General features: G+C 48.5%; 2 protein-coding genes across 8 annotated transcripts in view; both read right to left on the bottom strand.

Annotated features, from left to right (window-relative positions):
- Positions 1-871: 871 nt before the first annotated feature.
- REEP2 (receptor accessory protein 2) lies at positions 872-7,360 on the bottom strand. 5 transcript variants are annotated; one of them, XM_028527849.2, is made up of 8 exons: positions 7,154-7,360; positions 5,104-5,176; positions 4,757-4,833; positions 3,260-3,380; positions 2,922-3,035; positions 2,420-2,567; positions 2,190-2,320; positions 872-2,106 (listed from the first exon to the last, which is right to left on the bottom strand). In XM_028527849.2, the coding sequence occupies exons 1-8, from the start codon at positions 7,183-7,185 to the stop codon at positions 2,035-2,037; spliced, it is 768 nt and encodes a 255-aa protein (XP_028383650.1). In that variant the 5' UTR covers positions 7,186-7,360; the 3' UTR covers positions 872-2,034. The 5 variants fall into 5 exon arrangements, with proteins under 5 accessions (XP_028383650.1, XP_028383651.1, XP_035870027.1 ...); XM_028527850.2 differs by having other exon boundaries at positions 872-2,103; positions 7,154-7,185; XM_036014134.1 differs by having other exon boundaries at positions 2,420-2,561; positions 7,154-7,185.
- A 1,694-nt stretch (positions 7,361-9,054) lies between these two features.
- KDM3B (lysine demethylase 3B) overlaps positions 9,055-18,248 on the bottom strand; it is a 58,475-nt gene continuing 49,281 nt past the window's right edge. For all 3 annotated transcript variants that reach the window (XM_028527844.2, XM_036014132.1, XM_036014131.1), the window contains 5 exons: positions 17,368-17,487; positions 15,986-16,125; positions 15,538-15,714; positions 14,910-15,044; positions 9,055-10,509 (listed from right to left, as the gene is read on the bottom strand). In XM_028527844.2, the coding sequence (XP_028383645.1) occupies positions 10,429-10,509; positions 14,910-15,044; positions 15,538-15,714; positions 15,986-16,125; positions 17,368-17,487 (653 nt within the window). In that variant the 3' untranslated portion in view covers positions 9,055-10,428. The remainder of the gene's footprint in view (positions 10,510-14,909; positions 15,045-15,537; positions 15,715-15,985; positions 16,126-17,367; positions 17,488-18,248) is intronic.

Raw genomic sequence — 18,248 nt, 5'->3', positions numbered from 1 at the left:
TCCATGAGATACCAGAAAGTCCATTTGGGGAGGGGGTCTCAGGGAAGGATTCCTTAAAAAAACTTTTTAAAATTGATTTTTAGCCCTGTGGCTATTGGACATGGTCCCACAAAGCCAAAGTTCACAGGTTCGATTCCTGGTAAGTCACCTGCCTAGGTTGCGGGCCAGGTCTCCAGTTGGAAGCATGCAAGAGGCAACTGATTGTGTCCTGGCTGGTGTAGCTTAGTGGATTGAGTGCAGGCCTGTGAGCCAATGCATCGCCGATTTGATTCCCAGTCAGGGCACATGCCTGGGTTGCAGGCCCTATCCCCAGTATGGGGTGTGCTAGAGGCAACCATACATTGATGTTTCTCTCCCTCTCTTTCTCCCTCCCTTCCCCATCTCTCTAAAAATAAATATATAAAATCTTTTTTTTTTAAAGAGGCAACTGATATTTACCTTGCACATCGATGTTTCTCTCCCTTTCTCTACAAATAAAATCTTTTAAAAAATGGATTTTAGAGAGAGGGGAAGAAGGGAAGAGAGAGAGAAATCAATTTTTTTGTTCCTCTTATTCATTCATTGGTTGATTCCTGTATGTGCCCTGACTGGGGATCAAACCTGCCACCTTGGTGTTTTGGGATGATGCTCTAACCAAGCTACCTGGCCAGGGCCTAGGCAGAATTCTGAGGGACAAGGCAACCCTGGAGGGTTGAGGCTTCTAACCCTTCTTAAATCCTAACCTCTGCTGGTCCCCTGACTTTATCTTGAACCCAGAGCTCCTGGTGTTCACAGCCAGACCTCTCACCCCCTCCCTCCCACAGCTGGGCCCTTCTCACTTCAGGTCCTTCCACCTGGACCAGGTGGGGCAAGAACAAAGCAAAGGCCAAAATTAATGTGGTGCCAGAGTTTGGTTTATTGGTTTGTCCAGTGCCAAAGGTTGAATGAATATCTACTTCCAGTGAATTGGGAGCACCATGGCTCCTGTGTTTCTTTTCCCCCTCACACATTCCTGGCTCTGACTGAAGTCACAGCGGAAGCCGGGGCAGGGTGTGGGGCAAAGGGTGAGCTCTGGCAGGGTTCTGCTCACGTGGGGCCCCGTCTACTAGGCATAGGAAGAAGACCTGGGGGCAAGGATGGGCCTCCTGGTGTGGAGGAAAGGAGCTGTCTCAGCAGGGGCCTCTCCAGTGGGCACCGAGGGGTAGAGGAGTCTAGTCCAGGGGTAGGAAAGGAATGGGAAGAGGCAAAAAAGGACTGAGGTCAGAGGAGGAGGTGAGAGGCCCCACAGAGCCCCTCTGCCTCATGGGCTGGGCCCCTCTGAGGCTCAGAGACTAGAAGGGAGGGCTGAGGGTGGAGAGAGATCACAGGGAGAGACCACTGCAAGAGGTAAAGTCCTTTACCCCAACCCCCCAGCCCCGGACCCGCAAAAACACACCCACACTCACACCCACACCCCTGGAATCCCATGTCCTTTTAGTGGGGCCATGTGGCACACAGTTCATCCAATGCCCCCAACTAGGCTCTGGCCTGGCCACCCTGGTCACTAAGCCCACACTCAGCCCCTATCCTCCATTTATAGCTGTGGCCTGCAGCCCCTGCCCAGGTTCCCTGAGGCCCTCCTCACCCCCTCCCTCCTCTAGGCGCCTCCCCCGCTCTGGCTCGCCTGGGCTGTGACTGCTCCCCAACCCCCCAACCCCCCAACCCAGGGACAGCAGCAAGTGCACGTTAGGACCTCAGAGACGCAGATGCAGATGGCCGTGGTCTTCAGCAAGGCACTGGGTGGGCAAACAGGGCTGGGGCGGGGAGAGTGGCAGTTCAGGCTCCGAGGAGCCTCCACCTCCTTGGGTGGCTCAGTCCTCAGCTCCTGGTCCAGCCTCTACCTTCTACCTGCCCCTCCCCCCCTCCCAGGGCTTCCCTCCTCTTTTCCAAGCCTTTCCAGACAAGCAGCCACTGGGCAGGCACCAGAAACAGCCATCTGAGGGGCCCTGGGGCCTGTAACACACGGTACGGCACAGTGTGGAGCAGGGGCTCTGCAGCCGGCGGGGCGTCTGGACCTCAAGCTGAGTCACCCCCACCAGAGGTCTTCTTCTTGGGCCGGGTCTTCAGTGTCTTGGAAGCCAGTGGCTGCTGTGGGGAGGGGGGAGAAAGGCAGACAGTGATCAGCCTGGAGCCACAGCCCTGCCCCACCTCCCCAAGTTCTGGGTGCTCACCTCAGCTTTGGGCACTTTTTTGACAGATTTGGCCCTCTTAGGGGCCTTGTCTCCCACATCGTCCTCAGAGGGCTCTGTCCGGGAATCTGCCTGGTTTGTGCCAGACCTTAAACTCAGGGTGGGGTCGTCTCCTGGTTGTGGGGAGAAGAGAACAGCGATCCCGGTGCCTCTCACACACGGTCACCTCCTTGCCCTTGTGCCCCCTGCCCAGCCGTGGGCCTGGCCTGTACCTAGGTCCTCAATGGTGTCCAGAAGGCTGCTGGGGCTGGGGCGGAGGCGGCTGTCAGGGCCCTGCAGGGGCAGTGTGTCCTCGTCCCGGATCAGGGTCAGGTCTTGCATGCTGAAGCTTCGGAGCTTCTCTGACAGCACCCCCTGGCCCTAGGGTCACCACCACGCACCGGGAGCACCGGAGGAAGGGGCGGGGTGGAGATAGAGGTCACCATGGGGCACTGGGAACCCACTGGGCTCAGTGCCTTCCCCACACCATCCTCATGCCGTCCCAAGGCAGCACTGGCAGGCTGGGCCATGCTTCCCGTTTGGATAAATGAGGAAACTGGATCAGAGAGTGGGAGTCACTTAGCTGGAGTGTGACAGAGCCAGGACTGGGACCCCAAGCTGCACAAGCTCCAAAACTTCACAGCCGTGAGGACAGGGTGGATGTGGAAGGGCCGGAGCAGCAGGATGTAATGGACAAGCTGGGGCCCCAGGAGCGTGGGCCTGCCCCCATCTCACCTTGGCAGCAGCTGTGACGGCAGCATTGGCGGCCAGGTTCAGGCCCCTCTTGCCCACCCTCATCATAGTCTCATAGCTCTTGTCTCGGGCCTGTGTAATGTACTCATCAATCTCCTGAGGGGTTGGAGGGGAAAGGGGGAGAGGTGAGGGCAAGCCCTCTCGGCCAGGCCCTGCTCTGCCCAGTAGGCAGTGGACAAAGGCACTGCCTACTGAGGGCCAGGGCCCTGCTCAGACACTTCAGGCTCTGGGTACCCTCAGGGAGGGCCAGGAATATAAGGGGCTGCAGGCACTGGGCTGCAGTGGCCTGGGGCCGGCTGAGAAGCTGAGTGGGAGCAAACCTTCTCCTTGTTGGACAGTGTCGGGTGCACGAACTTGCGGTAGAGCACACTGGAGCCCTTGGTATAGGGGGACAGCAGCCATATCACAAAGGCAATCTTGAGCTCAAAATAGAAAGGGAACCTGTTGGGGAGATACAGGCAAGCAGCAGAGCTCAGGGCAGGGAGTCAGGAGGTGCACTGATTCTCAGCATGACTCTGGCCACCCCCCAACCTCTTAGTGGGGGGTCTCCATGTGGCTCAGGAGACCTATCATTTCTAATCTCAAGGGGGCTGGGAGCTTTAGCTGAGTTCCCAAGTGGGAAGGTGAAAAGTGAGCCCAGCAGGAAGTCCCCTCAGCAGTGGCTCCCTTGCCCTCTTCTCTCTTGGGAGTTCTAGCCCTCTCACTCCCAACAGAAGACCCCCCCTAATCCTCTGTCCTGGGGCAAACACCAAGGTGTGCTCCCTAACCTTCTAGGGCTACTGTGTCCTCATCCCCTTTTTCTCCCCTCCCTCCCATGAAGACAGGGCCTTTCCAGCTGTGCTCTGGATCCGATCCCTGGCTGCAAAGACGTGCCCCTCGATTATAAGGATTATTCCCCATTCCCCACGTTCCCTCTCTCAGGTCCCCAACTCCTTCCGGCAGGTTTCACAAGGCCTCCATCTAAGCTCTCTCCTTTGCTTGTGCTAGTCGAGAAGCATCTATACTCACTGTCCTCAATTTTCAACCCACTTTCCTTCTTCTGCTAACATTATTTTTCTCAAAGGCCATAGGCTCTTATAGGTCCAGGAATAACATCCCTTTCTTCAATGTCCTTTTATTATAATGTTGGTGAGATGGTGTAGGAACTTAATTCTTATTTATGTCAATTAGCCTACAGTAAAACTAGTTTTGTCATACACTGCTTCGCTTAAAGTTGCAGAACCTACTGATGAAGTTAAGCGAGGACTTAGTGTAACCTACAAATGCAGTGATCTTTTGTCCTCTGCCTCTCTCTAAAACTCTCTTCTTGTGGTTCCAATGGACTGTGTGTGCCATGTTCGTCTTCTTTTCCCAGAGGCATGTATGTGCCCATTCAGTAAACATTCCTGAGCTCCTGCTGTGAATATACAGAAGATTAAGACATTCCCTCCTTGTTCTCATAGTGTTCATACATAGTCCAATTGTGTCTGGAAAAGGGCTTTGAAGTACAAGCATCCAGTGTGTATAGGATTGAATCATTTACAAATAGAGAAAATGAGGCCTAGAGAGCTGTGACCTGCCGTAGATCCAAGTAAGTCTGGCAGAAAGAGCTTTCCTAGATTCTACTGTGGTGCTTTGGCTGCCACCAGAAAGAACTGTGAAGGGTATGTTTGCTCTTGTTTTGCTGATCAAGCCAGGCCTGGGCTGGAGGCAGGCATTCAGAATCCCATAGAACTGTGGTCTCTACCCTGGGTCTCAATCTTGTTTGCCTGGCTGGGTGGGGAGAGGAAATCAGAGGCCCTGGGCCCCGAGACGCAGGGAGGGATGCTGGACCTCACCAGGAGAGCACGATATCTGTGAGCGTCTCAGCCGTGGTGAAGAAGGCAAAGACGATCCAGTACATCATCCATTTCACCTGCGGGCACAGAGGCAGCGTTGGCTGGGGCCTGAGGGGCCCCTGACTGCCAGCTATGCTAGGGGTTCTGTGGGGGAAGGGACACACTCAGGACCTCGACTTTGCCTGAGGGTCACACCCAGGCAGGGGGGAACACATAGGAACCTCCTTTGGACCAGGGTCTCATTAGTGCCAATGGCACTAATACAAAGTCACCCCATTTCTGTGACCCTCTGTGCCCCCCACCTCTACTGTGTGGGTTGGGTGGGAGCTGAAGGGTCATACACTCACATATTCCTTCACGTTTTTTGTCTTCACAGCTTTGTAGGAGGAATAGGCTGGGTACAGGGTGCCGAAGATGAGCCTAGGGAGGCAGGCATGGTTACTGGGCCCCTTTGCCAGGAGCAGTGGCCTCACCCTCCCAGTTCCGCATCAGTCCCCAGGTAGGCAACAGGAACTGGATTGATGAACTCAAGACTCAAAGACTCAGGTGAGCCTTGCCAGGGTAGCTCAGTTGGTTACAGCATCATCCCGATATGCCAAGGTTGCGAGTTCAATCCCAGATCAGAGCACATACAAGAATCAACCAATGAATGCATAAATAATGGGGGTGGGGATTGGACATTTCTCTCTCTCCCCACCCTTCCTCTCGCTACAATCAAAAACAAACAAACAAACAAACAAACAAAAACCCCTTAGGCGATACACAAGCATGGAGGTCCCAGCCAGCTAAGGTGACATCCCTTCCCTGCCACTGTTCGGTTTTTCTCCAGCCCCCTGAGATACAGAAAGACCCAGAGCCCAGAGGGTCCAGTGTGGTCCCTTTGGCCATGACCCTTGTTATGCACAAACATATGTGCAGAGTGGGGTCTAGTCACTGCCACAAGGGTGTTTTCCTTCTGCAAATACCATGTCCATTCATACCCATCTGCCCTTGCCCTCTACCTCCATCTCAGAGCCAGGCTGGGCAGGGCCAAGTCTGCAAGGGGACCTGACACTGTCTACAGGCCCCTCTACCTGGCAGTCAGAGGCACCACTGTGGCCCTGAGGGGCAGAGGGCATAGGGGCAGGAGGCCCTGCGAGGGGCAGAGAGGTTCACTCCCCCATGTAAACACTCTTGGGACCAGTCTCGGGGAAGGCCTTGGTCTCGGGGCCCTGGCGGGAGTGGACCTGGTGGTGATCCCATTAGAGATCATGTACAGGTCCCAGGTGAGGGGATAAGAGGACCAATGCCTCTCAGGGACTCATCCAGACAAGAGAGAAGCAGCCACCTGAGGGCCACATGAACTGAGACCCCTGGGTTCCCTCTGGGTTGGGATGAGCAAGAGGAAGGAAGGAGATACCAGTGTGTCTGGAGGAAGCCAGACACAGCACAGGACAACACTGAATGGAAGGCAGCAGGGAAGTGTCAGTCCCCCATGGTGGAGGCTGAGGATCTGGGTCCTGAGATGAGGCAGGGGTTGGCTGAGGCCATGTGGAGCCCCTGCCAGGCTGAACCCTTTGAACGTAGTGGGTACTGCCTGTTCCCACATGGACCTGCCTTACAGAGGCAGGATACTTCTGGACTGGCCTGTGGAGATGGGGTGGGGGTAGAGTGCTCAAGGGCAAAGTCTGGGGTTGTGCAGTCAGGGTTCCCTCCTGGAGCCTGGGGGAGGTGGCGGTGACACAGCTCCCCGACATGGCTGGCAGCCTGGAATGAAGGCCACCTAGCGCCGTCCCTTCCGTGGTTTTCACAATTCCCAGCTGAGCATACACATCCTCTCCCAGTTACCTCCCACACTTTGTCCTCCAAGCATCTCTGCCTCCTCAAACCCAGATGTCGCCTCAGGGGCTTTCAGAGCACGTGCCCTCATCCCCCTCTCCTGACAGCTAGTGGAAGGGGGAGAAGGGATCCGGGCCCTCAGGGAGGCCAAGGCTGCCGCTATGTACGGCCCTAAACTGGGGAACGGTGAGGCCCTGCCTTGCTCCCCACTCTTCCATCGGCTCCCTCTCCTCAGGGAGACGAGGGCCCAGGTCTGAGCAGCTCCTCCAGACCAGATATGCTAGGCAGGGGAAGGGACAGGCCCGCCTCCCCCCATAAATCAAACCATGCTGCTCAGCCCTAGGATGAGCGAGGGAGAAGGAGCAGGGAAATTAAAAATAAAAGGGATGGGAAGCCAGGCCTGCCAGTCTCCTCTCCATATTCCCTCCCAGTCCTGGGTCCCACACCTCGATGTCTCTGGGGATCCCAAAGAGGGACGATGTGTCTTTAGGTGACTGTGCTGTATGAAGCCCCGGAGTGGTCCACCCCGGTCTTCAGTACCCGCGGCCCCCTCCCCCTCCCACCCACCGCGGCACTCACACCACCAGGCGAGAGATGATCCAGGACACCATGGCGGGGCGCGGGGTGGGGACCCCGCCCGGCCGAGGATGCAGCTGCCGGAGGTCGGGCGGCGGCGGCGGCAGCGGCAGCGGCAGCGGCAGCAGAAGCCGCAGTAGCAGCAGCAGCCGCCGCGGGGGCCGCGGAGCGACGAGCCGCCGCTGTTAAAGGGGAGGTCCCTGCCGCAGCGGCCGGCCGTGGGCGGCGGCGGTTCTTAAAGGGGAGGCCGCCGCGCCCCCCGCACCTGCTGTCGCCGGGCATGCGCCTTTGACCCTCAACGCCCGGCCCTCTTCCCTGAAATCTGTTCGCCTCTCTTGGGTTCCAAGCTCTGGCTGAGGTCCTCAGAGGCCTTCACGGTTCCATCCTGACACCCCAGTCCTTTTCCCGCCCTGCACACGTTGGGCTGAAAGGCTTAACTATCCCACAAGGAGGAACAGCTGACTTTGAATGCTTTCTGTGTGCAAGCCCCGAGCTAAGAGCTTCACGTGCGTTCGTTCTATCAGTAAATCCTCACGACCGTCCTCTAAGGCAGAGGTTATAATTACCCTTATTTCAAAGGTGGGAAATGTGAAAAAATATGGAGGTTCAGTAATTTGCCAAGTGTCACAAAACCATTAAGTCATGCTTCTAAGATATGCAATGTACCCAGGCAGTTTCTTTAAATAGGCTACTTCTCCCAACCGCTAACCAGCAAACCCTCCTCCCACACCACAGGTCCTGTAAAGACAGCTACCTGAGAACGACGTTTAAGGTGTAGTTGCACTTGTTTCTCTCTCCTTTCCCTCTCTTAAAAAACCAAAAACCCAACCCCAGTTGGAAGGTAACACTAGAATCTGACCAGCTTTTTTAGGGTTGTTCCTAAGCTTTACAGGGGAGCCCTGTGGGCTCAAGGTGAGTACCCTGGGACAGGAGGTTGAGTCAGACCTCCTTAGAAGGCCTGGGGCCTCGGTTGGAGGTGGTTCCAGGGGCTCCGGTTCCACCCCCATCAGCTAGCACTGGTGGCTGTGTATGCCCTAATTCTGAAGACATTTATATCCAGAATGTAGGCTAGCCCTACCCTGCCTCCTGATTTTCACTGAAGCAACAAAGCTGCAATCTCCACAACTCCCATTCTCCCCGTCGCTTTCCTTTCCTGTCCCATTTGAAAGCCCCTGCAGTCATCTACCGTTTTGTGGGGCTGTAATCCTTCTGGTGATCACAGCATCAGCCCAGGCCCATCCAGGCTGAAAGAACATGCTCAGAGCTCTGTATTTTCAATTATGGTTCTATTCATCCTCGGTATCTTTGAACCACACAACGATTTATTTCCACCCCGGTAACTGTATTTCCAGGCTTAAACATTTTGGAACACGTTTTCCAATGGGCTCCAGAGAAGTGGACTCTAATGACCCCTCTTGCTATTCTTTACAACCTCCTCTTAAGAAGGCCTTTTCTAAGTAAAATACAGTTTTTCCTAGCTCTTCAAGCCACTTTCATTGCTGCTTGATAGAAATAAATCCCATTTGGGTTTTCTCCCACCAACTCCAAGGTGGATCTAGAGCCACGTTTTATATGTGGGTCTCCTGCTTTCAGGAACCTCACCACTGGTGCCCAAAACCTTGCTTGGGACACCCCCCCTGCGCCTCTCCCCTAGACTGCCCTAGGAAAAAAAGGACCCTATCTCTCCTCCCATCCTCTAACTCATGTGGCCCCTTTCCCCTCACCGCAAGCCCTCAAACCACAATGACCTGGCATTTCCTTCTCCCAACTGGGAACAAATTCAGAAGCAAAGGGCACTAATCAGATGCAGCAACGTAATGAAGACCTGAAAATGAACCATCCTTCACTTCCAACACCACCTTGCTTTTTGGAATGGCTGCCATAAGAATTTAGTCCACTCCAAACAAATTTGTTAGATTTTTAATAAGAACATGGAAATCCCAATCAGCCCTTCAACAAAATTAAAGTACAGAAAGTGAAATTAAAAGTATTCTACAGTAAATGACTTTTATTAAAAAAAAAAAAAAAAGTAACTGTGAACATATAAACAAGCCTGCGGGGCGCTACAGTACAGCCAGAAAGGAGACAGATACATTTTCCAATGTACCCGTGGGCCAATGAATTCCATTATTTTCAAATAAATTCTTAATAAAACTCCACTGAGTTGGAAAGTTTTGTTGAAAATATTTCTGGACAAAAAAAACCCCCAAAACGAAAAAAGCCTCATGTAGGAAAACAAACTTTCCTTTGCATCTGGACCTGTTAAGAGGAACCCCAAGGGAACGCTGGCAATCGTTGTGGAGTCACCACTGTGTGTGTGTGTGTGTGTGTGTGTACGTGCGTGCGTGTATGTGTGAGACACACAACAGCTCAGACAGGACGAAGTTCCTTCTCACATGGCTGTTCCCTCGAGACAGGACTGAGATGGGAGGGGGAGACACTAAAAGAATCCTAAAAAGCCAATTCTTGTAAATTCTGCTTTGGCTGATTTTGTGCTATAATGGGCAGTTGATTTCTAAAAATCATATTTCTTCAAAGAATTTTATTGAAAGGAAGACTAAATGTAATGTGCCTTTCCTCATAATCCAGGAAAACAACTGTGGTATTTCAAAAATTCTAAAAATATCTACTTTCATGAAATAGTAACTATTTCACTACAAACCTATTTTTCACTAAATACACACGTTTCCTAATCCTGGAGCCTCCTGGGAAAAGCAGTGGGTCCTCCCCGGGTCCTGCAAGACTCCAGTGTTCACGGGAGAGATTGTGGGGAATGGCTTCACCCTGTCTCCTGGGGTGGGCTGTGTCAGAGGTCACATGCAGAGCCACTGCCAGGCTTCCACCAGGCATGTTTAAACAATTAGCCCCTACTTGTACCAATTATGTGATTCCCCATACCTCCAGACATTCCCACTTAACTAGGCACGAGAGATAAAGAAAAGAAAAGTGTGCCCACATTCCTGGTTTCCACGAATCCCAAATCACAAGACTGTGCAGGAAAGCCCAGCGATGTTCAGGCGATTCAGAGTCCCAAAAGGCCACAGGATGGGAATGTGGCACCCTCGGCTTGGAGTCTGAAACTGTGTGTGTGAACAGTGACTTTCCTGTGTCCACCTTCAGTGTTGAGGCAGCGTAGAAAAGAGTGGCTGGAGAGTTTGTAATACTGACCACACCGGCTCCGAGCGATGGGCCTCTGCTCCAGCAGAGCACCCCGCCGTTCCCTGTGTGTGTGTGGGTGAAAGACCTGCTTCACAGGGGAGTTTGGACTTTCTCCACGCCTAAGACCTTGCCAGTTTGGATTCATGAGCCTTGAGGGTGCCGACAGCATCTTTCACTGCGTGATAAATGATGTTCTTCACCTGGAGAGAGCACACAGCAGGGTCAGTTCACGGCAGCCCCAGGCAGTCTTCTGCAGATGAAAACGTATGTTCTACACTGCCTGTGAGCCTACTGATGAGTGAGGAAACCCCTCTACCAGGACTGCATGCTTCCCAAATCAATCCCAAAGGCGATTTACAAGTCACATAGCATGTAGGGTCCATATTCAAAAAGTAATGGAATCACTTGAAAGCCTATATAATCTCTACCATCTCTGTGATTACTACGTGCTAGGCACTGCTGCACAGCTCCTTTTGTGGATTTTTATTTAATTCTAACCATAATCCCTGAGATAGATTTTATTATCATTCCCCATTTTATAAGTAAGAAACTGAGGAAATCACTTCCGGCAAGATGGAGGCATAGGTGGACACACCGTACCTACACGCACAACCAAGATTAGAACAACAACAATTTAAAGCCAGAATAACACACAGAACTAACAGAGAATTTATCCGAATGGAAGTCGGACAGCCAAGAAGTTGAAGTAGACCCGTTCACCCAGACAGGTAGGCAGGGCGGAGCCACACAGGCGCGGGTGGGCAGCAGCGCGATGATGGGGAGAACTCAGCGCGTGAGCCATCCGGGGCGCACAAGATCGCAGCGGTGTGAGTGTGCAAGCGGAGGCTGGCGGACCCAGTGAAGCAGCGATTGTGGACCAGGACAGAGCTCACAACACAGGATCCCAGAGAAGGGACTGTGTTCCTGGGAGAACGGAACTACCGCCATTGTTCCCTCCCACCCCTGCACCCGTCCCCACATATAACGTCACAATCTAGTGACTGGGGTGCCCAGCCAGGTAAACACCTAAGGCTCCGCCCCTCACCATAACAAGAGCGACCAGGCTGGAAAAAAAAAAGAAAAAAGAAAAAAAAAAAGAGAGAGACAGGGAGAGACATGTTTCCAACAGAAGAGCAGATCAGTTCCCCAGGACTCATCCTTTTGAGTGACTAAGAAATAGCCAATCTATCAAATGCACAGTTCAAAACACTGGTGATCAGAAAGCTCACAGAATTGATTGATTTTTGGGCGCAAATTAGACGAAAAGATGCAGGTCACCATAAAAGAGATGAAGGAAGATACACGGAGGAGAGCCAATAGTGAAGGGAAGGAAACTGGGTCTCAAAACAATACAGTGAACCAGAAGGAAGATAGAAACAACCAGGCAGGAAAGCATGATGAAATAAGAATTCAAAAAAACAAGGAGAAGCTTAGGAACCTCAAGGACATCTTTAAACGTTCCAACATCCAAATTATAGGGGTACCAGAAGGGGAAGGGGAAAAGCAACAGATTGAACACGTATTTGAACAAATAATAAAGGAGAACTTCCCCATTCTGGCAAAGGAAATAGTCTTCCAAGAAATCCAGGAAGCTCAGAGAGCCCCAAAGAAATTGGACCCAAGAAGAAACACACCAAGGCACATCATAATTATATTAGCCAAGGTAAAAATGAAGGAGAGAATCCTAGAAGCAGCAAGAGATAAGGGGACAGTAACCTACAAAGGAGTTCCCATCAGACTGTCAGCTGATTTCTCAAAAGAGACCTTATAGGAAAGAAGGGGATGGAAAGAAATATTCCAAGTCATGAAAGACAAGGACCTACGCCCCAGATTGCTCTATCCAGCAAAGCTTCCATTTAGAATGGAAGGGCAGATAAAGTGCTTCTCAGATAAGGTCAAATTAAAGGAGTTCATCATCACCAAGCCCTTATTTTATGAAATGCTAAAGGGACTTATCTAAGGAAAGAAGATAAGGAAAAAACATGTATAGTAAAAGGACAGCAAATTCACAATTATTAACAACCACATCTTAAGCAAAACCAAAAGAAACTAAGCAAACAACTAGAACAGGAACAGATCCACAGAAATGGAGATCACATGGAGGGTTAGCAACAGGGGAGTGGGAGGAAGAGAGAGGGAGGAAAAGGTACAAAGAATAAGTAGCATAGAATGTAGGCTGAAAATAGACAGGGGGAGGGTAAGAATAGTATGGGAAATGTAGAAGCTAAAGAACTCATAAGTATGACACATGGACATGAACTAAAGGGGGGGATATGGGTGGGAGAGGGTGTACAGGGTGGAGGGGAGTGAAGGGGGGAAAATGGGACAATTGTAATAGCATAATCAATAAAATATAAAAAAATAAAAAAGAAAAAAAGAAACTGAGGAAATCAAGGTTCCATGGTTAAGAATCTTGCCTAAGGTCCTGTAGTAAATAAGAATGTATTACACAAAGTGGGCAGGTAAGATTATTGGGTCTTTTTTCTTGTTGTGCATGTAGGTATTTTCTAATTTGTCTAAAAGAAACACATACTATGTGTGAAGTAGGAAGATATAGTAAAAGTTATTAAAAGAAAGTAAATAGTTCTGGCTGGTGTGGCTCAAGGACTGAGCATCAGCCTGTAAAACTGAAAGGTCACCGGTTCAATTCCTAGTCAGGGCACATGCCTAGATTGCAGGATCCAGGTTGGGGATGTGAGAGAGGTAACCAATTGATGTTTCTCTTGTACATTGATGTTTTTCTCCCTTCTCCTCTCTCTAAAAAAATAAAATCTTTAAAAAAAAAAAGGAAAAGAGAAAGTGAATAGCCTAAAGACAGTTTTAAACCAAGATGGTGACTACTCTGGAGAAGGAAAGTAGAGAGAGAGAATGGGAAGGATACACAGAAACTTCAACAATGTAACTGTTGTACATGGTTATGTTGTATATGTGTTATGTGTATATTTATGCTGTTTTATTTCTTAAGCTGTGTGATGGGCACACAAGCCCCCTTGTATTACTCTCCACTAAATTTTTTGTATTAATTCAACAAATATTTACTGAGTATCTACTATATGTCCAATATTGTGCTGGGGAAAAGCAGTAAATAAAACAGTAAAATCCCTGTTTTCATAGAGCTTAAATAGCTATAATTTTTTAAAAAAGTTTTATTTATTTATGTTTAGAGAAAAGAGAGAGGGGAGGGAAGGAGAAAGAGAGGGAGAGAAGCATCAGTGTGTGATTGCCGCTTGCTCGCCCCCAATTGGGGACCTGACCTGGTCTGGCCTGCAACCCAGGCATGTGCCCTGACTGGGAATTGAACTGGCGACCCTTTGGTTCACAGGCTGGCATTCAATCTGTTGAGCCACACTAGCCAGGGCTAAATAGCTTACATTCTAGTAGGGATAGAAACAAATAGATAACATACAAAGTATGTTAGATGGTAAAAAATACAACAACAACAAAAATAAAGTAGTGACAGAGGATTGGAGGGATTGGAGGTGACCTATTAGAAGTAGAGACCTAATGGAGGTGGGGTCTGAAGTATTTATGCCTGAATGTTTGCACTATGTCTATAATATCAATGTTATATTTATCAATGTGATGGTACTTTGTGTAAAGACTTTATAGTTGAGCCCTGGCTAGGTAGCTCAGTTGGTCAGTGCACCATCTGGATACGCCAAGGTTGCAGGTTCAATCCCAGTCATATAAGAAGCAACAATGAATGAATAAAAAAGTGGATCAATAAAACTGATGTTTCTCTCTCTCCCAAATTAATTAAAAAAAAAACAAACAGAACGTTATGGTTGAAATGTTCTATAATTTTGAAAAAGGAATAGCAAAACAGATCAGATTCAGGTTGAAGTGACAATCTACCAGAGACCAAGAAAAATCTTCAACCTCACTGGTCGTTGACCAAAGAAGACACACTTGAGCCACAGGTATGATGGATAAAAAACAGTTCACAAGCGAGAGGCTAGGAGTGTGTGTCTTCAGATTGTTGAAATTCTGCCTGGGCAATTTTGTTTCTTTATTCTTTATTCTCTTATGTTACTAAAGCACCAAAAATGTATTAACAATGAAATTTTGTCCTTAAAGCTCAATTCACTTCAGGAGCACAGGAAAACCTAATCTGATTGTCTAGCTTAGATCTAAAAAGGGAGAACAATCCTCACTCCTCTTAGGGACATGAACTGCAGTCCCTAGCAGAGCTCTAAGGAATTGAGTCTGCACAGAAATCTGCAGTGAGAAGCAGCTTCAGAGAAAAATCCATTCCTGGAAACATGCTCAGAACAAAATGTCACAGTGCTTTTCCCATCTGACAGGGGAAGTCAGTCTAGTCATAGTTCCTAATGCTGAAACATTGTTATCTCCCAGGGGAAGAAAAAACAAAAAACTGTTACACTGAACATGATTAGGTAAAATGATGAGTATTCTCTAAGAGGACTGATTAAATACTTCGTGGGGGGAAGACTCCATACCCCCAGACATGGTTCCCTTTATCATCTCTCCACAGTTTTACATCCCAGAGGATACCTTCAAACAATAGAATGTGCCTCCTGTGTATGCAGCTAAGCAGGAGATGAGAAGACAGAGTGGGGGTGAAGGAGGAGCTATTTACCTGCAGTTTATCCTCATGGTTTGTATGAGTGTTAGAGAGATGCCTGAACTCCTGCGTCAGGCGGAAACAGTGCTTTACGTGTTCTGGAGATACAAAATCTTCTGCTACTTTTATGCAACTGTATAGATTGTGCACCTGGGAGGGGAAAGTACATAAGGTAAATACAGGCATTACAGATTCAGTAACACATGTGAAATGTCCATGATCTAGATAGAAAAACTCTTTAGAAATACTTATAAAAATTATATTGTTATAAAAACAACACATGCTGAAAAATTATAAGTATAGATTAATAAATAAAACATTGCTATATTCACAGGAAAAGATCTAGAAAAATATCACTAAACTGTTAACAGCAGGCTGCCTCCGGAGAGGGCAGGATGAGGGACTGCAGAAGGGTATGGCACAGGGACCTGAGCTGCGACTTTCACCTTAGCTTTAACAGTCTTGAATAACATTTTAATGGGCATTTAAAACTACACAGAAGAAAATTCAAAAACCAAAAAGAAATTATAGCTTCAAAGCAATCTGTCTAATCCAGCCATTTATATCTACTGCCAGATTAGCAAGAAAGTCAAATAAGGAAGCCCATGGAATTGTGAGGCCAAGCTCCCAAGATGAAACCCACCTGGTGTGGGGCTCCAGCAGGTATGAAGACAGCGTCTCCCAGGAACTGAACGATGGCCCAGCCTTGCACACCATACTCTTCATAGAGTCGCTTACGGAGGGTCTGGTCCAGGTACCAACTTTGGTCATGAATTGGGTCATGATCAGGGGGATTCTCTTGGCCTTGCTCTTCTCCAACCTGAAGCCATGACCAAACACAAAGAGAAAAATCAATAAATACATAAAAATTATTAATAGCATAAATCCAACTTGCTATAGCAACATCCCTGGTGGGCCAAAGCTTCTGCTTTATTCAACACCCTCTAAGTGTAGATTCAGGCCTTTGGCGCATTTTGACAAGGGGTACAGGTCTTTAGTGCCAAGGGACTCCTACACGAGAAACCCTAGGGAGGCTGTCTCAGCAACCCCAGACCTTTATCTGTGAGCTGGGAGCCTGCCCAGGAGCATACCTTTCGGAGCAGCTCCCGGATCTTCTCTGCATCCTTGGCTGCATAGATGTGCCACAAAGCTCCGGGCTTCTCGTTTCCATCGTGAATCCTCTGCTTTGTCACCTCATCAGCATCTCCCTCGTCAATTGTCTTGAGTACCTCTGAAAAGAGCAAAATGCCACTTTTCAATGTAACTAGCAATTTTAGTACCTCTGAGTGAAGCAAAATGTCTAATTCAAACAAGTTTAGTCTCCACTATACCTGTCTGGAGTAATAAAGGTAGAATCAAAGAATTAATCAAAACTCATATAGGTCTAAGCTTCCCAAATACAGGAGGATCGACCCTAATCTTTTGTACTCAACAGAGACTCGGCACTTTTTGGAGGCACAGTTTTCCTTTAAAACATATTTCTTGTTCAAACCGTGTAGCCATATCTTATGTTCAAATTGCAGCTTATTTCCTGCTGCAAACAGGTGAACTCTGTACTTTCTCAAAATCTCGTCTAAACTCTATGGACTTTATGGATTTAAGGCCACAAAGCATAAAGCTTCTCTGCTAAGGAGTTAAGAAGGCTGGCTTCTGTCCTGACTGGTGTGCTCAGTGGACTGAGCGCTGGCCTATGAACCAAGAGGTTGCTGGTTCAGTTCCCAGTCAGGTTATGTGCCTGGGTTGCAGGCCAGGTCCCTGGTTGTGGGTATGCAAGAGGCAACCAATTGATGTTTCCCTCATAGATAGATGCTTCTCTCCCTTTCCCTCTCTCTAAAAATAAATAAATAAAAATCTTTAAGAAGGATGGCTTCTAATGCTTATTTATTATAATATCTCAAAGGACAACATGGTAAAGAGCTACAGGTATGAGGCATCAAAATCAAATGTGTGGCAGGAAATATGCCAAAGTAATGATACTGATTATCCCTGAACTTGAGATTTTGAGTTCCTTATTTTCTTTTTTAGAACTCCCTATGTTTTCTAAAACCTCCATAATCAACACATTAATCTTGTACTGAGATAGCAGGGAGTATAAAGCAAAATATCACTTTTATGCTTCGTTTCTGTGCGTGTGACCTATCTTTATCATCTGTCATCCCACAGCTGATCTGGCTGATGACCAAGTAGGCTAGTTGGCCATTCCTTCTTCATTCCTCTTTGAGGTGCTACACACTCAGAGGAAAAAGGCAGCACTCTCAGGAGGAGAATGGGAAGATACACAAGTAGCACTCTTCTCTGATAAAACCTGACTGCATCTCGCAACATCCACTGGGCATTTACGACACATTAGGCCTGGAAGAGATTTAAGAAAAAGCCACTGTCCCTGACTTCCCTGACTGAGAAGGAAGACATCCAATTCTGCTCCCAAGGTCAAGTCTCACCATGCTGAAGCAGGGAGTTCTAGAAATCGTACCTTCATCATGAGCACCCTCCCCGATGGGGATCCCAACGTACACCATCACATTGACGGCATCAGACACATCCAAGTGGAGGTTTGTTGTGCCAACTCTTCTGTCTTCCGCCGTTATCAAGCCTGAAGGTAAAAGATATGCAAGGTGAAGGGAATACTCTGAAGAACACACTCTAAGATGTTCTTACATGAGTAACTTTGGGAGAAGAAAGAATATGTCTGTTTACCATGTTCGTATCTTTTCTAGTGTTCTAAGACCCATTTCTAGCTTGGTTGACACTATCATTTCTTTAGCTTTGGCCACAGAACCAAACCCCTCCACCCCTAAGTGATCTCTTCTCTTGTTCAAAAGCAAAACACATATAGGTATTAGTGACATTCAAGTATAGCTTGGCTTTTACAGTGATTTAGAACATTACTGAAACTTCGCAAAGAGCTGGGTGGGTAGCATGGTACTCAGACCTCTTCACTGTTATTTTATCAAGTCTCTTAAAAACCAAGAATCATGTTTCCTTGGATAGAATTTTTGAGAGAAAACTTTCTAACTACTAGAGATATACAAGCTTCTGGACTGGGCTCATATGGATGTTATGCAAATTAGTATGGCAAAACCAAACACATTCAAAACCATCCTGGATACTATTAACTTCTCTAGCACCCGGCACTGCCCTCTATCATCTCTATACTCTCTCTCTCTTTTTTAAAAAGATTTAATTAATTTTAATTTTAATTTAATTTATTTTTAGACAGAGGGGAAGGGAGAGAGAAAAAGGGGAAGAAACATCAATGTGTGGTTGTGTTTCTTCACCCCCAACTGGGGACCTGGCCCGTAACCCAGGCAAGTGCCCTGGCTGGGAATTGAACCTGTGATCCTTTGCTTCACA

Source organism: Phyllostomus discolor, chromosome 13 (assembly GCF_004126475.2).
Source record: "Phyllostomus discolor isolate MPI-MPIP mPhyDis1 chromosome 13, mPhyDis1.pri.v3, whole genome shotgun sequence".
NCBI classification, from domain to species: Eukaryota; Metazoa; Chordata; class Mammalia; order Chiroptera; family Phyllostomidae; genus Phyllostomus; species Phyllostomus discolor.
This window is presented reverse-complemented; position numbering and strand designations above follow the sequence as displayed.

Bases quoted from the DNA above. Each gene is read 5' to 3' on its own strand.
- REEP2 (XM_028527849.2), bottom strand. From the start codon at position 7,185: ATGGTGTCCTGGATCATCTCTCGCCTGGTGGT. The intron at 5,177-7,153 runs GTGAGTGCCGCG...CTGCCTCCCTAG, and splicing joins ATCATCTCTCGCCTGGTGGT to GCTCATCTTCGGCACCCTGT. The intron at 4,834-5,103 runs GTGAGTGTATGA...CTGTGCCCGCAG, and splicing joins CAAAAAACGTGAAGGAATAT to GTGAAATGGATGATGTACTG.